This window comes from Eptatretus burgeri, chromosome 12 (assembly GCF_056783735.1).
Source record: "Eptatretus burgeri isolate ZD-2024b chromosome 12, Ebu_testis_v1, whole genome shotgun sequence".
In the NCBI taxonomy this organism is placed as follows: Eukaryota; Metazoa; Chordata; class Myxini; order Myxiniformes; family Myxinidae; genus Eptatretus; species Eptatretus burgeri.
This window is the reverse complement of record NC_140972.1, coordinates 100,173,828-100,195,444: the sequence shown is the minus strand read 5'-3', so window position 1 is coordinate 100,195,444 and position 21,617 is coordinate 100,173,828. Positions and strand designations below refer to the sequence as shown.

General features: G+C 49.4%; 1 protein-coding gene across 1 annotated transcript in view; it reads right to left on the bottom strand.

Annotated features, from left to right (window-relative positions):
* BTAF1 (B-TFIID TATA-box binding protein associated factor 1) overlaps positions 1-21,617 on the bottom strand; it is a 242,387-nt gene that overhangs the window by 87,437 nt on the left and 133,333 nt on the right. Inside the window, exons 18-20 of the mRNA XM_085849152.1 lie at positions 17,369-17,532; positions 13,181-13,334; positions 4,086-4,192 (exon numbers count right to left, since the gene is read on the bottom strand). Coding sequence (XP_085705278.1) covers positions 4,086-4,192; positions 13,181-13,334; positions 17,369-17,532 — 425 coding nt within the window. The remainder of the gene's footprint in view (positions 1-4,085; positions 4,193-13,180; positions 13,335-17,368; positions 17,533-21,617) is intronic.

The window sequence follows — 21,617 nt, the reverse complement described above, 5'->3', positions numbered from 1 at the left end:
TGGGAATCCTCCGTCATGCTAAGTCCTTCCTCGGCCCTCTTGAGCTCCTGACCACTTACAAAGCTTTTGTCCGTAGCCTGATGGAGTACTGCTCTCCCCTCTGGGCTGGTGCTCCTGCCTCCCACCTTTCTCGGCTTCACGCTGTCGAAACCAGGGCATTTAAGATCATCGGCATCTCCCGCAATGAAGCTGAGTCTTTGGGCCTCTCACTCAATCACCGCAGGTTGGTCGGTGGTCTTTCTGTCTTATACCGACTCCTCTCAAGCCTTGCCCCCCCTGCTCTCTCTGCGATTTGTCCCCACCACATTTCCACAGGGCGCTCAAGGTCCGCCAGCAACCCCCTTCTGGTAAAACTACCAAAATCACGAATCACTGCTCATCTTCACTCTTTCATTCCTCTTTTTTCCCGCCTTTGGAATAAACTTCCTCACTCTATTCTTTCCCATTCTTCCCTCCAGGCTTTCAAAATAGCTGTTCACCACCACCTCTTATCTTCCCCCATCCAAATCCTCGATCTTTTCTACCCCCGATAATCCACCCAAGCCCTCTTCCTTCATTTCTCCTGCTCTCCTTCCTGAAAGTCCCTGAAATGTCCATCTTCTCTTCGCCATGTTCCCCGTCCCATCCCCATCCCTCTCCCTTCCACAGTTCACCTAATGTGTCTGTTCCCCACTGTTTTGTCCCTTCCACTCCCGCCCCTCTTGTCTCATGCCTCCTTGCTGTGAGTTGTGTGTTCGCTCTCATACGAGCCTCGACCAAGGTATACAAAAAAAAAAAAAAAAAAAAAAGGAGAATTCCTAATAGCTGAGAGTATCTATCGATACGAGGAGGTGAGGAAGGGCTTTTACAGAAGATCCAGGTTGAAGTGGAGGAAGTAAAGGAACAGCTTGGTAATCCAAGAGTAGATAAGGCTCCGGGGCAGATAATATTGTGACGTCCACGGGACTTGAACAGTCCCGCCAACGTAGAATGAGCCGAAACGATGGAGGCAGTTTATTTATTTATAACCCAAACATGGCGGTTCTAATCGCTCTACCGCAAACGGGACGAGGAAGGTGGCACGAGTCGCTTTTCACTGAGTTGATGATGTTTATTTGTTTTTATTATTAACCAGAAATAACAAGACTCGGCAAGAAGAGGGATCCGGGGCGATTCGAGGGGATGGTGTGGGATCGGGCGTGGGGAAAACACAGACAATTCCAATGAATATACAAATCTCAAACCCTCTAAGGCACCAAGTACACACGCACACGCACACGCACACACACACACACAAAACGTAGCTATTTCTGGTGGTCAGGCTGGACTGTGGTGTGGACGCAACTGTCCCTGGATTGGCGTCGGACGAGCTGGCCTTGCTCTCGTCAGGGGGGCAGGAGAAACCGTGGTGCTGTCGACCTCCTGGTCCTGGCCCAAGTCCGCTCACAGCCGCCAGGGAACCAGTTCTGGCGCCAAGTTGCGAGCAGGAGAGGGAGGCAGGTCCACCCACCGTTCGACCCCGTACTCCGAGTCAGCAGAACCCCAGAGCCAACCAAGGTGAGGCACGAGGCTCAGCAAGGCTCCAAGACACGATGAAAAAAACAGGATCGAATCCGCACAACAACAAGCACGCTTCCAGCACAACAACCTCCACACCAAAAAAAACACGATCTTTTTGTCCCGATCTTCTTCCTCTTCCTTTTCGACCCCGAACAGAACCTTTTTATCCTCCCGTCCTCGTCACTTCCAATCGAGCCGTTTATTGGCCCACCGCCGTCGCCTTCCGCCAATCGTGATCACGGGGCGGAGCCATCCGCAGCACTGTCCTGTGACGTCACGGCCAGCCTCCAGAGAATACTAAAAGGGGTTTACGCAGACACACTTACCCTATCCCGTATCCCTATCTAATTACGTGACAATTATCATTTCCCCCTTGAAGAAATGAACATTTACTAGACAACTTATCACCACTGAATTACTACTTATTACATCGAGATCCTGGTAAAGTCGAACAGCATGGCATACCTAATTAAACATCCTAATTACCCTTTGAATGCATACCCCCCCCTCAAACGTAACAATATGTACCCGAGAGTATTAAGGGAGGTGGCTGAGCAGGTAAGCGAGATGTTAACGGATATTTTCAATCGTTCACTGGAGTCAGGACAGGCACCGGAGGATTAGAGAGGTAATGCACATGGGAGGTAAGCAGGCAGCACAATGCCAGGCAGCTATAAGTAAAGCAAATAGGGTTGTGTTTTTTTTACAAGGAAATTACATGGAGGAGGATGCCATTTGGCCCATCATGCTTGCGCCACACCAATACCAGATTTTATTAAATCCGTCGATACCCCCTTCCCTTCATGTGCAGCCTTTTGGCAGCTGGTTGCATCATTAGTTGGGGGCATGGATATGCCGCTGATGCAGTGCCCATCTTATCAGTACACTGGTACTCATTTTGCCGACGTCAGAAGGATGACACGAGTCAACCCCTGGGTGTTAATTCAGTGGAAAACGGGGCTTGAACTCAGGACCCAAGGATCCCAAGCCACCAACCTAACCGCGAAGCCAACACCAGGGTTTTCGGTTGTATTCGGAGGGGGATCATTTATAAATCAAAAGGTGGTGTTAACATTGTACAGGAATTTATTGAGGGCCACATCAAGAATATTGTGTGCAGTTTTGGTCACCGCAACTCAGGAACGACGTAGATTCCATCGAGAAGGTTCAGCGTCGGGCTACTAGATCGATTCTGGGCCAAGCAAGACTTAGCTGTTGAGGAGCAGCTGAAGGAGACGGGGCTTTATCCACTCGAAAGGAGGCAGTTACGAGGAGGTATGATAGAGATGTTTGAGGTAATGAAAGGGAGAGATAAAATAAGTGAAGATGATTTATTCAACAGAGTAGCCAATGATAGAAGCAGGGGCCACAGCCTTAGAGTAAAGAAGAGGAGAGTTAAAACGGTAGTAAGGTAGGAGGGGACTTTTACTCAGAGAGTAGTTAATGCCTGGAATAGTCTCCCTGGAAAGGTCGTGGCAGCAGAAAAAGTCGATAAGTTTAAATTAGAATTAGATAGGTACCTGGAAGTTATGGAGGTAGAGGGGTATGGGGATGTTGGCAGGACTTTTAGGTAGTTTGAGCATTGATCGGTCATTGTGTGCATGTGTACCGAGTGCTGTTGGGGGTGGGGGGGGGTTGTCAAGTAGTGTTGTGTGGTTGATGTTGTTTGTGTGGTATTTACACAAACACATGCCCCATCACCTGGGGGGGGGGGTGGCTACAAAACGCCAAAACTGACAAAAAAAACCTCTTAATTAAAAAATAATAATAAATTTTGCATATTCTTCTTTTCATCTTGTGTTGATAAATTGGTGCGGCGTTGATGTGGCACAGGCATGATGGGCCGAATGGCCTCCATCTGTAACTAATTTCCTTGTGTTGCTTGTGTTTCCTTGTGAGAAGTCCACACCTAGCCCTGCCTACAAACAAGAGGAGTTTACACATCCAATGTTGATCTATCTACCATATCTGTAAATTACATATGCTGCTTCGTGAGCATCACGTATACCAAACGGCTTACCATGACAGCTTCCTGTCACATGGCAATCGAACCTACTCGAAACACACGGATCGTATTACACTTACCACAGTCTAGCTATGGACCCCTTCTCCACACCACTTTCCACGCAACAATATGTTCCAACATTTTACTCACTCTCTGACTAGCAGCTTGTGCCAATTGCGATTGAAAAGTCGATAAGAAATCAATAATGGACGACCAAATAAAATACAAGCTGCTACCCAGACGGACCAATAACGCTACACTTACCAGATGTGGACCAACAATGTAATATTTGCATTCTTAATCATTATCGAGTCATCATCATGAAAGTAGTACATGGCATTATTAAAGTGTACACATGAAGAACCACCAATCACAACAATATCCTTATAATCACCCAAATCAAGGACCCTTTTCAATGTCAGCCTCCATTCATTCCCTCATCATTAATTCCCGCCAATTCCTCCGTTTCATTCACAAAACCACATGCAATTGTGCATGTGCAACAAAACATGTGCCACCAGCACCCAAAATCAAACAAAACCTGGGCAAGAAGCTCTGGGTGCAGGGCTGGACAGATGACTTCCCAAAGCTGCAAGCAGCAGATGAGCGCCTGTGCCGAGTCATCGTCTCCTTGCAGTGTGGACGTATCTGCACGACACGCGCACATGAATAAGTGGGGGAAAAAAAACAACATTCGAGTCGACTGGCAGCTCCAGGCTCAATGATCCGTGACAGGTGCGAGCAAACAGGTGCATGTTTTTTGCAGGGCGGTTGAGCACGATTTTGGTCTTCGTCATCTCCATTTTGAGTTGGATACTCCAACTCTATAAATTAGTTCCATTGTGGATTTATTTTAATTTCAAACAATGCTGAAGAACGCATCTGCAACGGGTTTGAACGTAAGCATGAATGGGTTTGGGGAGAACGTGTCACCTTGTCCGAGGCCTCTTTCGATGATATCATTGCTTTGATGTAGTTTCATGATATTTGCTCTTACCTTGAAGACGTCACACCATTTTATACATCTGGAGTTGACATTTAGGTGGCGACTAATACCCGCACTCTCTCGGAGCGAAATATGACACTGCCACATTTACAGACAAAAATTGCAAGTCGTCTCCCGACCCTCGCGAGGGGCATGGGGGTATTTCTTTCATGTCCATGATGTGACTCTTGGGTACTATGAGGCTAAATGCTAAGTTTGAGGGAGATCAGCCAAGCAGTTTTGCCTTGTGTTAGATTTAGACATGGAGAATTGGAGAACTTTACGATGATGCAGAGCTTGAGTGAGGCATTCATCTGCACAATGTTGAAGACCTTTTCAGGATATAGAAATGTTTTACACAAAGGCCACTTGTATTCTCTTCATTTTCCCAGAAGCCATTTTATCCTTTCAAAGTGATCGATTGTTCAGTACGCACTTATGAAAACTTCTTGCTCCAATGGATCAGCATGTGCATTGCATGCATTGATATTGTTGTGGTTACCAAATTCGCAAACCACCATTCAGGTCCCTTAGGTGAGGTGTCTCGGTAAGTACATGTGTAGTTAGGCCCAAACCCGTTGTCTAGTGGGAATACATGTCATTTATGCGTGCTGCGACTCTTCAGGATAGCCGTTTTTCTTTTACTATCTTTATTTTGGACCAACCGCCATTGTTACCACCACCAGTCACAACATCAACCACCAACCACAACGCTGCTTCACCACAACCGCCACGACCTTCACGTCACACCTTGCAACCGTCGCATCGCCACCGTTCTTGCGCCGCTTGTGGGTACCAGTGTTGGACTCGTGCAGGGCGCGCGCCGAACAGCGTGTACAAAACCACGGATTTTCCACTTCAAAAACGGATCAAAAACGACACACGCCCACTTTTGTTCCGTCCAATCGGTGAGCGAGGGGCGATTTGGCCCCGCCCCCAGGGCGTTGGAGGGCGATCGATATATGCAAATTTATGGATCAAAAAGCATTCACGCCCACTTTTTCTCGGGCCAATGGGGAGCGAGGTGAAAGGTCGAAGGGAGGGGGTCAAAGCTGAGAGAGCGAAGCCACGGGGCTTATAAAAGCGATCGCGTTCGTCAGTCAAGGGGGACAGAGAGTTAAGACTTCGCGGGCGGTGGAGTTGGCAAGAAGGAGCTGGTCGTCGTTGTGTGCGTTGGAGTCGGAGCGGAGGGGACGGAGCTGTGGAGAGGCGGCGAGGGCAGACGAGGGGGTGCTCGCGTCGTGCAGGGAGCTGCACCCCAGGGAGGCCGACAGCGCGACCTGGCCGAGGTGGAGACGCTCGTCGCGGGACTCGAGGCAGAATAGGAATCCTCTATACCCCGAGCATCAGCAACCCCCTCCTGTTTCCCCCCGCGCTGAGATAGTGCGACCAAGGGGGCCCCTTTCCCACCCCCTACCAGACACTGCCCGCGAGGCCCGCGGAGTTGAGGCACCATCGCCGCTCCGCGTCTCATCACCAGACGGGTAGGCCCGACCCGGTCTCGGCCTCAGGCCCGCCTCATCCTTGAGGGTATTCTTTTCCTTGGTTTTGGGTATGTGTTGTCGGCGCCGTCTGTGAAGTAAAATTGTATAAGTGTTGCCGTGTGCTCGCGTAATCGGTAGTAGATCTGCATTGTCGCATTTGCTTTTTGTGTAAATTGCATTGTGTTTTTCTTTTCTGTGTGCTTTTGGTGGAATTGAATATGTGTGCTTTCCGTTCATCGCGAATAAATGTGCTTTGTGTTGAACTGTTTCCCGCTTCGCTTCGTCATTTCCTTCATTGAATCCTCATCTTGCTTCACGTAAAGGGTTGGTAGTGGGCTGAATACGCCCGATAATTAATCGAACCGTCGAGGTCGACGAATAACACCGCTCGGTTATCCCGATAGTACGGAACGGGTCGCTTAAGTGGCCCGTGTCCGAAGTCGACCTGCGGCGAGGTGCGATCGCCCGGTCTACCCTCCGTGTGGGTACTTAGGTAGGTCGAATTTGGCGAGCAACCCTATCCCACGCGGGGGCTGATTGGCTCGATCGCAGTGAGACCGAAAGGTCCACCCGTGACTGGTTCCCGGCGTTAGTCCGAGAGGGTCACGACTGGATTGTCCGTCCGGTGGGCGACGTGCCGCGATTCGAGTTACGTGGCCGTCAGCACGCCGGCGGGCGCGAATACCGCAACACTGGTGTCAGGTCGTGCGATACAAATTCATCGCCCTCCTCGCGGCACTGGTATCGGAGAACAGGAAAACGGGCTCTCCTGTCTCCGGCTAAATTCACGGGAATCGGTCCAGGGGTGAGAGAAGCGACCCCCGATTCCCTCCAAATTACGAGCGAGCGAAATTAACCCTTTAAGAGAAGCAAGATGGCGTCTCAAGGCGAGCGGGAGCCGGGGGTATTAGAAATGTATATGTGTAGTAGTGTAGAATCCATGGCCCAGGATGGAATGCCCGTGCAGGAACATGAACTCGTCCAACTGAACCCAGAGCCCGAAATAGGTGCGGCAGCGGCCGCGGTGTATGACACCTCCCCTCCCCCTCTCCACTAAAACCCTTCCCCAACCCCTGCCGAAACGGCTCACCCAAGCGTACCCGACATGGCCCAGCTAATCGCCATGCTGGCGGCAATGACAGCAAGGATGGATGCAAATACAAACGAAATGAAAGGCATGAACGAAAAAATGGATGCGAATACACAACAAATGAACGAAAAGATGGATGCGAATACACAAAAGATGGATGCGAATACACAACAAATGAACGAAAAGATGGATGCAAACGCAAATGAATTTATAAACGAAATGAAAAGCATGGGCAAGCAAATGAAAAAAGAAATGAAAGAACTACGGGGTGAGACGCAGAACATGGGCCGATGCCTGCAGGCGGGCATGAAGGCCGTGACCAGGGAGCTGGGAATGGCGACTCCACGTGTGGAAGCAAACGAGCTGGAAGGGGGTGCAACGGCTGACAGTCCCGCGGTGGAGGCGGGTAAAAAAATAATAATTCGGGGGGCGTGTTGGGCGAGGGTCGTGACAGAGGAATCGACGGTGACCAAAAGGGAAAAATTAAATGGGGAGACCAAAATGTGTGAGACGAGACACGAGGTGACGACAACGGAAATAATAGTGGAGACAAGGGAGGTAAAGGGTGAAGAGTTGGCAGTGATGGTAGCCGGGAAGGGAACGATAGAGGAGAGACTGCACGGTGAGGACGGGGTAAGTGACGCACACACACACACGGAGGTAGTGGAGGACAATGGGGGTGAGCTCGCGGAGCGCGTAGAGACCCAGTGCGAGCACCTGGATGGCCTCCTCCAGGAACGAGGGGAGGGAGTATGCCCCCTTGAGGCGAGTCACGACCAGGTGAGTTCGGTCGTGCTTTGCGAGGTCGAGGGGAGGAGTGCTGCGAACGGGTGCTCGGAGAGCTTGGGGGGTATAGAGGCCCCGGAGACCCTTGTGGGGACGCGAATCCCCAGTGTGGTTGTCCCTGTGTGTGTGAGTGAAACGGCCAGTGTGGATGAGGAACCGCGGTTGAGTGCCCCCGCGTGTGAGTGAGGCACCGCGGGTGAGTGCCCCCGCGTGTGTGAGTGAGGCACGGTGTGTGGATGAGGCACCGCGGGTGAGTGCCCCCGCACGCGTGAGTGAACGGCCGTGTGCAAGGTCGCTGTGTGCAAGGGAGACCGTGTGTGTGAGAGAGCGGTATGAGAGGGAGATGTCGGTTGGCATGCGGGAGCACGCAGCCGCGTCTCCCGGTGTGAATGTGATGGAGTGGACTGTGTGCGTCGTAACACGCAGGTGTGCGTGGGTCGAATGGCGACGAAGGCGACATGAGAAGAAAGAAAGCCGAGTAGCGGCTGTAGTTGTTTCGGGGACCGTGCCGGGTTCACCCAGCAGTGAGCACGCGGTTCGTGCTGTGCAACGCACGAGACCGCCACGTGCTCGCTTGCGAGAGTGAAGTCCCGGTCCGGAAACGCACGCGGTGGATTTGCCGATCCCGCGGACGGACAAAGTTTAGGCAGGTAAACGGATTTGGACCGGACGGGTTCTCCACACGATCGTGTGTGTTAAGCTCCAACGGGCAAAGCACATGTGTTCGCGTGGGGAACCCCTCGAGACGTGGGGCTTGTGTTTTTTTTATGCGCACGGTGACGCCATGGCTGCACGTGGGGTTGGAATCCGGCAGGAGGGGTATCTCTGCCGGATGGTGCCGTCCAAGGAGGGACGAGGTACACGTGCAGCTGCATGACGTCACGGGCAGGTGTAAAGTGCGCGAGCTCTGAGTTGCCGCGCAGGTGCTGCGCATAGAGAAAAAAAAAAAACAAGCCTCACTTTCGGGTGCACCGGATTCCTGGGCAAGGGGTGGAAGACCCCCTTGACCCTGGGCACAGGATGGAAACTAGTTAGGGGGAAGGGTTAGCTTAGTTAGACCGACTTCATGGGGCAGGGGTAAGTCCTCATGGAGTCCGTGGAATGGATTAGGTAGAGGGATTTAGTGAGCTTTAGGTTGGGTAAATAATTAATGGGATTATTTGAGAACATGGACAGACTTGTGGATGTGTAGTGGGGACGTAGTTTAGCTATGTAGTGTTAAAAGGAACGTGCTATAATGTAAGGGACGACGTGGGAGCACGAGTTAGTTAGGGGATGCAGATAGCAGGATGGCAGAGTTCAGTGGTGAGTGTGTTGAAGAGTTGGTGAGTTGTGAGGCATGTGCTTGGTGAGTGAGTGAGGCCAGCGGGTCTGTGTGAGTGGAGCGAATGGGGAATGCATGGTGCGATGAGTGATTGGGGGGAGGAGTGACTCCCGCCCAAGGGACCCCGGGGTCAGAGTAAAGTGAGTTAGCTGGGTTAGTCAAATTGAAAAATGGAGGTCGTTTTGTTGTTGGTGGGAAAGTAGGCTCGAGACCCATTTGGAGGGGTGCAGGAGCCCTGTTGACGGGCTTGGGAGCGTGGCTGCGAAAGGTGAGTATCGCTGAGTGGGTACCCCGGGCACCAGGCTAGTCGGCCGCGGTAGGCCATGGGCCCATGGGGGGCCGGGATAGAGTAGTGGGCACGGGTGCGCCTGCTTTGTGCGGGGGGCCCGGGGCGCCATTAGCCGCGTGGGCAGTGTTGTGGGCAAGGGTGACCCTCGGAAAGGGGCCCGGGAAGCCAGCCTGCCACGTGTGCGTTTCAGGGGAGGTGCCATGGGGGGCACTCCCCGGTGTTAGGGAGCTGGTAGGCTCGGAGGCAGTGTAGTGCCCGGGGGTGCCATAGCGGGAGAATCGGCAGAGGGTCGTGCCTGCCAAAGGGAGCCACGTGTCCCAGCCAGGAGACCGTGTGAGGGCACGGAGAGAAAATTGGGGGGCGAGGCCCGAAATTGTAAGGACACCAACACAGGCGACGGGAATCTGGGTTGTTAGAACCAATAGTTTAAGCGAGAGGCGCTTGTTGAAAGCCCCGGGGTAGTTTAACAGTTAAATGGTTAGGGTAGATTAGGAGATGTACCCCTCCGCACCATCCATCCCCTCGCTGTCGTTGTGGGCCGCTGGACCCACTTTGGTTATAGATCGCTGAACTCTGGGGAGGCCATTCTGAGGCTTGAGTTGGGCCTCGACACAGGACGCTAGCTCTCCCTTATTCCCCTCCGGGAAGGGAGCGTAGGGGTTGGGAGTAGGCTAGGTGACAGGATAGGTTAGCCGAACAAGGACGATAAAGGGGGTTAGGGGACGATTTATAGTGGGGGAGTAAAAATAAAAACAACAAAAAAAATTAAGTTGGGGCTAAATTGGGGTTTGACAAATTAAGGGAGTGGGTATGAACAGTGACAGGCAAAGGCGATAGGTGGGAGGGAGACAGGTAGGTAGGTCCGAGCCCACCTTCCAAGTGGCCAGCACCACCGCACTCCCTCCACCAACCTCCACGGAACGGCAGAGGCCGGCCAACTTCATCGGCAGCTGTTGTTTTGCTGCGGGGCCTGTGCCATCGGCTGGCCGCGTTTTGCTTCAGGGCCTGTGCCGGCCCACTTCATCTGCCGGCTGGCTGTTGTTCTTCAAGGCCTGTGCCGGCCAGTTCATCTGCCGGCTGTGTTTGCCTGCTGCCTTTGCCATGCCATGTCCACTGCCCAGGTTCACCAGCCCCGTTCAATTTTTGCTTTGCCCCCACCCCTGTTCATTGCCATGTGCGCCAGGATCAAGGCAACAGTTTGCAAGCTGCGAGAACTGCCCTGTTGGCAGCTACAACACGGGCCTGCAGTGGTGGCCCGTGCACCGTGTTTGTGTCCATCCATCCATTCGTTGTGCTCATTGCGTGTGCCACTTGAGCTGGCACGGAGACTGCGTTTGTGCAGCCCATGCACCGTTGTGGTTCACTGCGTTCAGTTCAAAAAGGAAGGCCTTGGACTGCGTGTGAGCAGCCAGCCACGTTCCCTGTCACCTGCATTGTTTTGAGCCAGAGACTGCATGCGAGCAGCCTGGCTCCCTGCTAACTGTTTTCTTTTGCAGAGTTCAATGATCCTGGGCCATGGTTTAGTGTAAAATTTGTAAGTTAAGGTTAAGATGTACTGTAAATATGAGTGCGCCCCCGGCATGTCTGTCTTAGCGCCGGCAATTTTATTTAAGTCGTCCGTGTGAGTGAGTTTGTTTAGGTAGTTACGCAGCCCTCAGGTTATTTATTTTGGGGACACGAATACCATGAATGTCGCACTCAGGGATCCGTAGGTAAAATGTACTAGGGGAAAACCACACATGATGGCACACGAAAATTTGACGACTCGGGACGAGTCTGTAAAAAGGGGAGGGGGTAGTGTTGTGGTTACCAAATTCGCAAACCACCATTCAGGTCCCTTAGGTGAGGTATCTCGGTAAGTACATGTGTAGTTAGGCCCAAACCCGTTGTCTAGTGGGAATACATGTCATTTATGCGTGCTGCGACTCTTCAGGATAGCCGTTTTTCTTTTACTATCTTTATTTTGGACCAACCGCCATTGTTACCACCACCAGTCACAACATCAACCACCAACCACAACGCCGCTTCACCACAACCGCCACGACCTTCACGTCACACCTTGCAACCGTCGCATCGCCACCGTTCTTGCGCCGCTTGTGGGTACCAGTGTTGGACTCGTGCAGGGCGCGCGCCGAACAGCGTGTACAAAACCACGGATTTTCCACTTCAAAAACGGATCAAAAACGACACACGCCCACTTTTGTTCCGTCCAATCGGTGAGCGAGGGCGATTTGGCCCCGCCCCAGGGCGTTGGAGGGCGATCGATATATGCAAATTTATGGATCAAAAAGCATTCACGCCCACTTTTTCTCGGGCCAATGGGGAGCGAGGTGAAAGGTCGAAGGGAGGGGGTCAAAGCTGAGAGAGCGAAGCCACGGGGCTTATAAAAGCGATCGCGTTCGTCAGTCAAGGGGGACAGAGAGTTAAGACTTCGCGGGCGGTGGAGTTGGCAAGAAGGAGCTGGTCGTCGTTGTGTGCGTTGGAGTCGGAGCGGAGGGGACGGAGCTGTGGAGAGGCGGCGAGGGCAGACGAGGGGGTGCTCGCGTCGTGCAGGGAGCTGCACCCCAGGGAGGCCGACAGCGCGACCTGGCCGAGGTGGAGACGCTCGTCGCGGGACTCGAGGCAGAATAGGAATCCTCTATACCCCGAGCATCAGCAACCCCCTCCTGTTTCCCCCCGCGCTGAGATAGTGCGACCAAGGGGGCCCCTTTCCCACCCCCTACCAGACACTGCCCGCGAGGCCCGCGGAGTTGAGGCACCATCGCCGCTCCGCGTCTCATCACCAGACGGGTAGGCCCGATCCGGTCTCGGCCTCAGGCCCGCCTCATCCTTGAGGGTATTCTTTTCCTTGGTTTTGGGTATGTGTTGTCGGCGCCGTCTGTGAAGTAAAATTGTATAAGTGTTGCCGTGTGCTCGCGTAATCGGTAGTAGATCTGCATTGTCGCATTTGCTTTTTGTGTAAATTGCATTGTGTTTTTCTTTTCTGTGTGCTTTTGGTGGAATTGAATATGTGTGCTTTCCGTTCATCGCGAATAAATGTGCTTTGTGTTGAACTGTTTCCCGCTTCGCTTCGTCATTTCCTTCATTGAATCCTCATCTTGCTTCACGTAAAGGGTTGGTAGTGGGCTGAATACGCCCGATAATTAATCGAACCGTCGAGGTCGACGAATAACACCGCTCGGTTATCCCGATAGTACGGAACGGGTCGCTTAAGTGGCCCGTGTCCGAAGTCGACCTGCGGCGAGGTGCGATCGCCCGGTCTACCCTCCGTGTGGGTACTTAGGTAGGTCGAATTTGGCGAGCAACCCTATCCCACGCGGGGGCTGATTGGCTCGATCGCGGTGAGACCGAAAGGTCCACCCGTGACTGGTTCCCGGCGTTAGTCCGAGAGGGTCACGACTGGATTGTCCGTCCGGTGGGCGACGTGCCGCGATTCGAGTTACGTGGCCGTCAGCACGCCGGCGGGCGCGAATACCGCAACAATATAAATAAGTGATGAGAAATTAGTTTGATGGTGTCAAATGAACATTGTGATTGAAAGTACCCGTGTGAACGATTACTTGAGGAGAGTGGAAGGGTCCGGTAAGGACGTACGAAATACAGCGTTTTGCATTGCGTGCAAGTAGTGCGCACTCTCCAGGGAGAGAAGGGAGTGACCGTGTAGGAGGGACATATTACCAAGAGCTTCTTGTGGAATCTGCGAGTTGAGTGGCCCAATAATGGCCTCCCACAAGCAAGGAAGGTCCCGTACCAAACCGGAACCAAACCACCGTGCCACGGTGCACAAAGTTAATTCTGCACCGCGCCGTTGCACCAGATCATTCCGTGCGCCCTGCGAATGAACAACGGATGAAATTATAAAAATGGCAAAATACATGCTGAGACTGGATTATTTTATTCGATTTGTGTCACATCTGCCTTATGTGGCAATGTAATTTCTATTTTTTATTTATTATTTTTCTCCTCAAGTCCAAGTCTTTACAAGTTTCCAGTTTTTCCTTCCTCAAAGTTTGTGGCTGTACCCATCTTGTTCATGCCCTGCGTCCTCCACGAGCCCTCAATCTTTCCCGAACAGTGTATTTTTCAGGTCACCCTATATTTTGTCCATCATCCCTGCTGTTGGTGAGTTCCCCCTATCCCCGACCCGCCTCCTCTTTCTGCAGATTCCTTTGTTCTGTTACGTCCTGATCAAATTAAAATTCAAACAAACTCCTGCACTCATCGTTGAGTATCCTACGGGGGAATGGCAACCCGTATGGGTTGTAACCCAAAGCGGCCGAGCCAATGAAGCTACCTCGCCTAATGTAATGGCAGAAGGAGGAAGGAGAAGAATAAAAATAATAATAATAATAAGAAGAAGACTACTTACATCTTCTTCTTCTCCTTCTTTCGGCTGCTCCCGTTAGGGGTCGCCACAGCGGATCATCCGTATGATCCGCATAGTGATTTGGCACATGTTTTACACCGGATGCCCTTCCTGACGCAACCCTGGTCGCCTCTTACGACACAGGGATATGGTACACCTATTTTAACCGGGGTATACACCGGCCCAGTATACTGGTACTCATTTCGCCGACCTCGGAAGGATGACAGGCTGAGTCAACCCCCTGGTGTATTAATTCAGTGGCCCAACGGGGCTTGAACTCAGGACCTTTTGGATCCCAAGCCGCTGCCCTAACACTGCGCCAACACCAGGCTCATGGAAGAAGACTACTTACATAAGAATATTTATTTAAAAAAAAAAAAAACATTTCCCAACATATGTCAACACTTTGTAACCCTCATAAAACCATATTCACCACAACAACCAAAAGCATCAGTCTTGTCAGAAAGTGAACAGGCAGACAGGAAGGACCAACATCACAACCACACAGGTCAGGTCAAGTAAGGTCAGGTATGGGAGCATGCGCCGGAACAGCACGTCGCTGCGTCCACTTTCCGCCGGTACTCCAGGGACCTCCGTCTGGCCATCTCCTAGGCAGATACCTGGCCCATCCCCATCTCCTTGAGATGCCGATCAACCTGCTGCAGCCACGAGGCACGTGGTCGGCCCATTGGCCTCCTCCACTCAAGAGGCTTCCTCGCTGAGAGAATCTGGTGAGCAGGATCATCGTCAGGAAAACGAGCCACATGTCTGTACAGCCGCAGTTGACACTCACGGACTATGCAGGTAACAAATCTCATTTGAGTCTCTCTCGGCAATTGCTCGTTGGACACAAAGTCCGACCAGCGATAGCCAAGGATTCTCCAAAGAGACCTGGTGCCAAAGGAATTAAGTCTCCGTCTCACATCCCTGGTCAGAGTCCACGTCCCACATCCATAGAGCAAGACTGGAAGGACCAAGGACCTGAAGACTCGGACTTTCGTCCTGTACAGGCACTGACAACATCACACCCCATGATCCAGTGAATCCATGACTCCCCAGACCCGACCCAGATGTTTGATGACCTCTGGCTCACAGCCAGCAGAGACATGAATATCACTGCCAAGGTAAGTGAATCTCTCCACGACCTCAACATCCTCACCACAAACAGGCACAGACAGGACACCATCATCCAAGATGTCATTGAAAGCCTGGATCTTAGTTTTGACCCAGGAAACCCGTAATCCCAGCGGCTCGGACTCCTCATTCAGCACCTCGAGTGCCAAAAACGATATACAGCACGATATCTCAAAAAGTTGTGGACGAGTTATGACAAAACTCGGTAGATGAGTTGGGTCGGTGACAAGAACAAGCCGATTAGATTTTGGTTGAGGTCCAAATTCAGATCCGACCCATTAGTGAGATATAAAATGTAAACTGTTCAGCCTGGCGGAGGTTTCTGCTCCAGTTGGAAGGTATCTGCTCCACAAAGTGCTGTTGCAGTTGGAAATGATTTAGCATCAAGTATTATATTGTATTACATTTTAATATGTTGGCTGCCAACTCTTACCGGCAGTCAAATGCCCTGGATCATGAAGAACAAGGTTTTTTCAGTCGTCGTACACAGCTCCTTCCCAATTCCATATCTAGGCGATGCATGACGTCATCACCAGGCACCGAAGGAAAGGGAGTACCAAGTTTTTACTCTGCTTGTTTATTTGTTTTCTTGTTTGTCCAGGTGATATCTCGGCCATCCTCTGAGCGAGAAAGCTTAAATTTGGGGACAAATGTGAAGATGTGCTTTGGCAAAAATTGAACATTATTATTTTTAGATTAATCAATTAAATGATTTATTACTTCATTATTATCGATTTATCAATTACTTATTTATTTTGTTTCTCATCTTGGCAAGATCTCAAACACCTTTTCAGCTCGGAAGCTGATACTTGGACACGGCAGTGACCAAGTGATTTGGCGATAGAGTATTTTTGATTTATTGATTACTCAATGAATTATTAATTTTTCAATTAATTGCTTAATTTTCAAAAAGTTACAGATTCAGATGAAACAGTGATGGTTTTGGGATGCAATTAGCCAATTGATGAAGAAATGAATTATTTTACAATTATTATTTATTTATTTTAATTATGCAATGAATCGAACAATTATTGTACACCGCTCCCTCCCAGCTCTGTCTCCACGTGCTGTATGGCGGCAATGGCGCGTGCTGAAGGATTTATTTATTTGGCATGGGGTAGTGGACTTTGAACATACCTCTACTTGTAAACATTTATTTTTACATTGTGACCATCTCTTCGTTGTCGAAGTTGAGCTGAAGTCAACTTTGTGCCGATACCATACATGAGCATTGCGCACTTTCATGATTTTCAAGATCACATATATTTGCACAACACAAATGTGATCATGATTCTTGCATTCATTTGTTTTCATCGAACTGCCAGCAAATCGTTTGTTGTGTTATCCAACACGACAGTATATTCTGTACACAATACAAAAGCGTAATGTTTTCCATGAGCATACCCATAGTGGTAGAATCTGGCACACCCAGCACTACGAGCATACTAATTGTGGTAGAATCTGGCACACCCAGCACTACGAGCATACTCATAGTGGTAGAATCTGGCACACCCAGCACTACGAGCATACTCATAGTGGTAGAATCTGGCACACCCAGCACTACGAGCATAACCATAGTGGTAGAATCTGGCACACCCAGCACTACGAGCATACCCATAGTGGTAGAATCTGGCACACCCAGCACTACGAGCATACTCATAGTGGTAGAATCTGGCACACCCAGCACTACGAGCATACCCATAGTGGTAGAATCTGGCACACCCAGCACTACGAGCATACCCATTGTGGTAGAATCTGGCACACCCAGCACTATGAGCATACCCATAGTGGTAGAATCTGGCACACCCAGCACTACGAGCATACCCATAGTGGTAGAATCTGGCACACCCAGCACTACGAGCATACCCATAGTGGTAGAATCTGGCACACCCAGCACTATGAGCATACTCATAGTGGTAGAATGTGGTACACCCAGCACTACGAGCATACCCATAGTGGTAGAATCTGGCACACCCAGCACTACGAGCATACCCATAGTGGTAGAATCTGGCACACCCAGCACTATGAGCATACTCATAGTGGTAGAATGTGGTACACCTAGCACTATGAGTATACTCATTGTCAGCAATGAACGTGTTTGAAAGCTCGAACAATGCAAAGCTTTGCTATTAAGCAAAAATACATTTCAGGAATTTTTGTTCCAATTTATCCTTTTTTTTTGAGAAGAACAAAAAAAAAAAGACTATTTTCCTGAGCACATTGGCAGGACACATTGCAAAAGAGCAGTGTAAAAAGTCAATGAACCATGTGATGTTTACGGAGACACGTATGGTAGAAACAAGTGCAGCAGGCCACACATGCGTATTCTAAAGTTATCTTGTGTGCAAAGTGTGACCATCGTTTACCTCTTGTTCAGGAAGTGAACCGTGAGGAATGTCCGTGGGGACGACGCGAGACCGGGGAGCCGGACCACGTCGGCCTCCCAATGCAGAAGCCACTTTCTGACTGCGGTACAAAGTGATGATTCCCCGTGACTTGTCCACAGTATGCTGTTGTCTCTCTTTGTCTCCTGTTGAGCAAAGAAAACTATAATTTATTCAAACAAGTATGATTGGGGGTCATGGGGAAAAGGAGGAGAGATTTGTTTCAACCCTAGAAATTGATTATAATTAAAAGTGACCTCTAATCTGTGATTGAATAAAGAGCACAAATAATAAGAATGATGCAGGAAGAAGACTTAGACTCTTTTTTTTTTTTCACACATTTCATCTCCATCTTCAGCATTTTTATGATAAATGTCGTACCCAATTAAAAAATCCAAGATTAAAATGTGGAAGATGAAAAAGTCATGCAAGCTCACATGATACACCATTACCAAAATTATTCTGAGACCAAGGTAATGTGGAACGTCAGGCCTGGCCAGGCGTCTCATGAAGACTCGAGCCAAGCTCCCTCCGGCCGACCCCACAAGAAAGATGGGATAACAGCGGCCGTTCAAGAAAAACAAGAAGATGATTCGGACAGCAAGGCAATGTGCAGTGAAAGATATCAATTGGAGGGAGTCACCGTCACGAACACATTGTACAAAATAGCGGTTAGCCTATCAGACGCAATACCGCACCGTTTCTCATCCATAGCATGTGCAGGTTCAGTAATCAATAGTGATACCTCGATTCTGGCCCTCAGATTGGTTTCGGATTTAATTGGGGCTCAGGGAAGATCACTGCCTTTTCAATGTTGTTGTACCGCAACAAATTCCTAAAGGGCGTAGCAGTGTGCCAACGGGTCGTGATCTGCTGGTACACCGGGCCCTCAACAAGGGACTGCATAGTGGGTAGCGTCGTGTTTTTGAAAAATGTAAACGTGTCCATCACCGTGGACCCCAAATTTCACATATTGGTACCATCTTGAGGGTCTAACCTGAAGGGTGTTTTTCTTATCATGGGACACCTGCAGGGTCAAAAAAAAAACTCTTAACTGGCCATCTCAAAGTGGCAGATTAGTGTAAAAACGTGTGCCAATCCAAGATGGCGAACCACAAAATGCTAAATCCTCGGTTGCAGCTCTTCATAGAATGACAGAATTGTACCTGTACATATACATGCAATATATCTCACAAAATTGTTTGTCAAAAATTGGCACAATTGTTCACCTATGGTAGTGGAACATTGTGTAAATTCCCTGTTGAGGTAACAGCAACAATATAAAAACTAGAACAGCACGAGGTAGAGTGCATACCTCCACCAGGCTGAACAGCTTAAATTTTGTATCCCACCGATAGGCCGGTTCTGCAACAGGACGTGAACCTAAATCTAACATGGCTCGTTTTTGTCAGCGACCTAATTAATTAACTAGCCTAATAAATTCACTAATTGTTGTGGCATACACCTGACAGATGGCATGAGTTGCAGACAAAAGCAAAACGATACCCATAATGCAAAGCGTAAGCATGGCAGAGGGTCGCTTGAAGTTTGAAAAACGCAAAATAATTTTGAAGTGGTATTTGGTTTGTGGACATGATCATTTGGTCAGATGAGGCAACATTCAAGCTCAATGGGGACAGTGAACCATCATAATTGTGTGTATTGGTCCTGTGAAGATCCAAACGTTCATGTGGAGAAGGTAGTGAATTCACCAGGACTTAGTCGAACGTGGTGCCTCATCTAGGGGTATTGTGGGACCGTAATTTTTTGGAGGGACAGTTACTGGTCCTGCATACCTCCGCATGCTTGAGGTATCCATTGTGCCTGCCATTCCTCAGCTGTATGGAGATGAGGAAGTTTAATCCCAACAAGACGGCACCCCCACATTACCATCGTGATGTCAGGGCTTATCTTGATGACCATTTCCCAGACCGGTGGATTGGCTGAAGAGGAAATGTTGAGTACCCCTCATGTTCGCCTGATTTAATTCCACACGACTTTTACCTGTGGGACTACCTGAAGGATTTAGTGGACAGTAGAAAACTAGCCACATGTCAACAACTAAGGAAGGAAATTTAAAAGTCATGTGGAGCGATCTCAGCAGATATGTTGGTGAATGTTTATCATTCAGTTGTTTGCCGCTGTCACCAGTGCCGAGAAGGTTGCAGTTTTGGAAACACAATTTGATAATGAACTTTGCAGTCATCATCTGCTGATACATTAAGTGGTCTCCACTTCCTCATTACTTCCCCATCTTCCTTAAGGGAGAAAACTGGGACTTTAGTAACCTTCTCCTCCATGAGGACTCGATTAGCTAGCACTCTTAGTTCAGCATCCTTCATTTGCTCTTCCATAAGTCTCTCTTGTGCGACCCAACTTTTCTGATTGATGACCAGATTTGTCTTCTGGTCCAAGAATATGACCATCACAAGCTTCACGAACATCATCATCATCATCACCAGTGACATGGTCCATAAACATTTTCCCCAAAGCATACACGGGTTCCAAGTCCACACCTTTTTCACTCTTTTCTCACCAGAGCGGTTCCTAAACTTAAACAAAGCCATCAACTCCTTGTAACAGTACACTGGTATCAGCCGCCATTCTCTCAGATTGTGGCAAGATGCTCTCCAGCATTAAAGACTGAGATGTCCCTGTGTCTCTCAATATTTTTTTTAATGCAGTGTCACCCACAGCCGACAAAAACCCATAAAGGTATGCTGAATTCGACTCGCCCTGTTCCCAAGCTGAATTTTGAGTTTTTGACCATCTAATTAGCATAAACAAAATGGCTGCCAGATTGACAATTTTGGGCACTTTCTTGGAACAGGCACTACTATACCAGCACACTGCTAATGTATTTTACTTGTGAACAACTGTTAAGTTGTTAAGGGCTTGTGTAGGCCTATACTAATGATTCATTCTTGTTTGCAGGCGACAATGGATCCCATGATTAGCTTGAAGAGGCCGTCACCTGTAGACGACAGCCTGGGCATTTTCAGCCAAAAGCATAAAGCCAGAAAAAAACCCGAGTGAAGCAACTGAACATGGACTCACAACACTCAGGAATGCAGCCTGTAGCAGAAAGAAGCTGAGGGACTCCAAAAATATAAACTTAATTGATCGTCTTGAGAATGCATTACATTAGTGGTTCTCAAAGTGGTCCCTACCGCCCCTCCCCACCCCCAGTGGGCGCTGGTAACTTTCAGGGGGTCGCTCCAGACTCCACGGGTGGTAGGGGGCGCTGGCAATGATTTGGGGGCACTGGCGATTTAGAGGAGCAGCGGCGATTAGGAGAGCTCATTGGGCTTCCTGCAGTCTGAACAGGTTACTCGGCGCCATTCGGCAAATTGGCCATACAATGTCCGTTGCGGTCCTCCTCGTTTGCAGTGGCACCGTCCAGAGAGAAATTAAAAACAGGCAATGGGACAGGTAGGCCTTTTTGTAAATAATGAACACATTTTAAGATGTATTTATTCTGAAAATCATGAAGTTCTTCAAGCATATTACAGACTTGTTTGCCAACAATGCAAGTCAGTGTTTTTTTTTAATACACACATGGTGTGAATACCATATACATGTGTTATGATCCGGCAGCGCAATTCCAAGCGAAGCGCGAGTACTGAGACGGCGCGACATTGTGTTTTAGGCGCACGCTGTTGTAGCTACCATTGGAAATGTGAAGAAAATGTTTTTTTGACGCGCAGGGTGAAAATCGATGTGCGCGTTGACCAGAGACCGGAAATATATAATTATTGTTTGGCCTTGTCACTGGTGTTAGTCTTTCGACATCTTGGCGTATTCATTTCGTTATTCAAAAAAGCTTCACGTCGGTCGGCTTCAAGATGTCGGCCTCAAAGAAAAAGTGATGTCAGTATTCCGTTGAATACATCAAGTATGGATTCATTACATCTCTGACGAACACGCAGTTACCGATGTGTTTGTTGTGTGGTATCACGCTGTCCAATGAAGCAATGAAACCATCTCGACTGAGCGAGCACCTGAGTAAAAAGCACAGTGATGAGGCTCGCGCAGAGGTCAGCTATTTCCAATCGCTGAAAGAGAAATTTGAGAAGCGATCCACGGTAACAACAATGTTCAAAGCCAGCCAAAAGCTCGTGGATAAAGGAATGGAAGCGTGGTATAAGCTGTCATTGCTCATTGCCAGATCTGGAAAACCGTATTCAATCGGCGAACAGTTGATCAAACCGGCTGTTGGCGAAGTGATAAA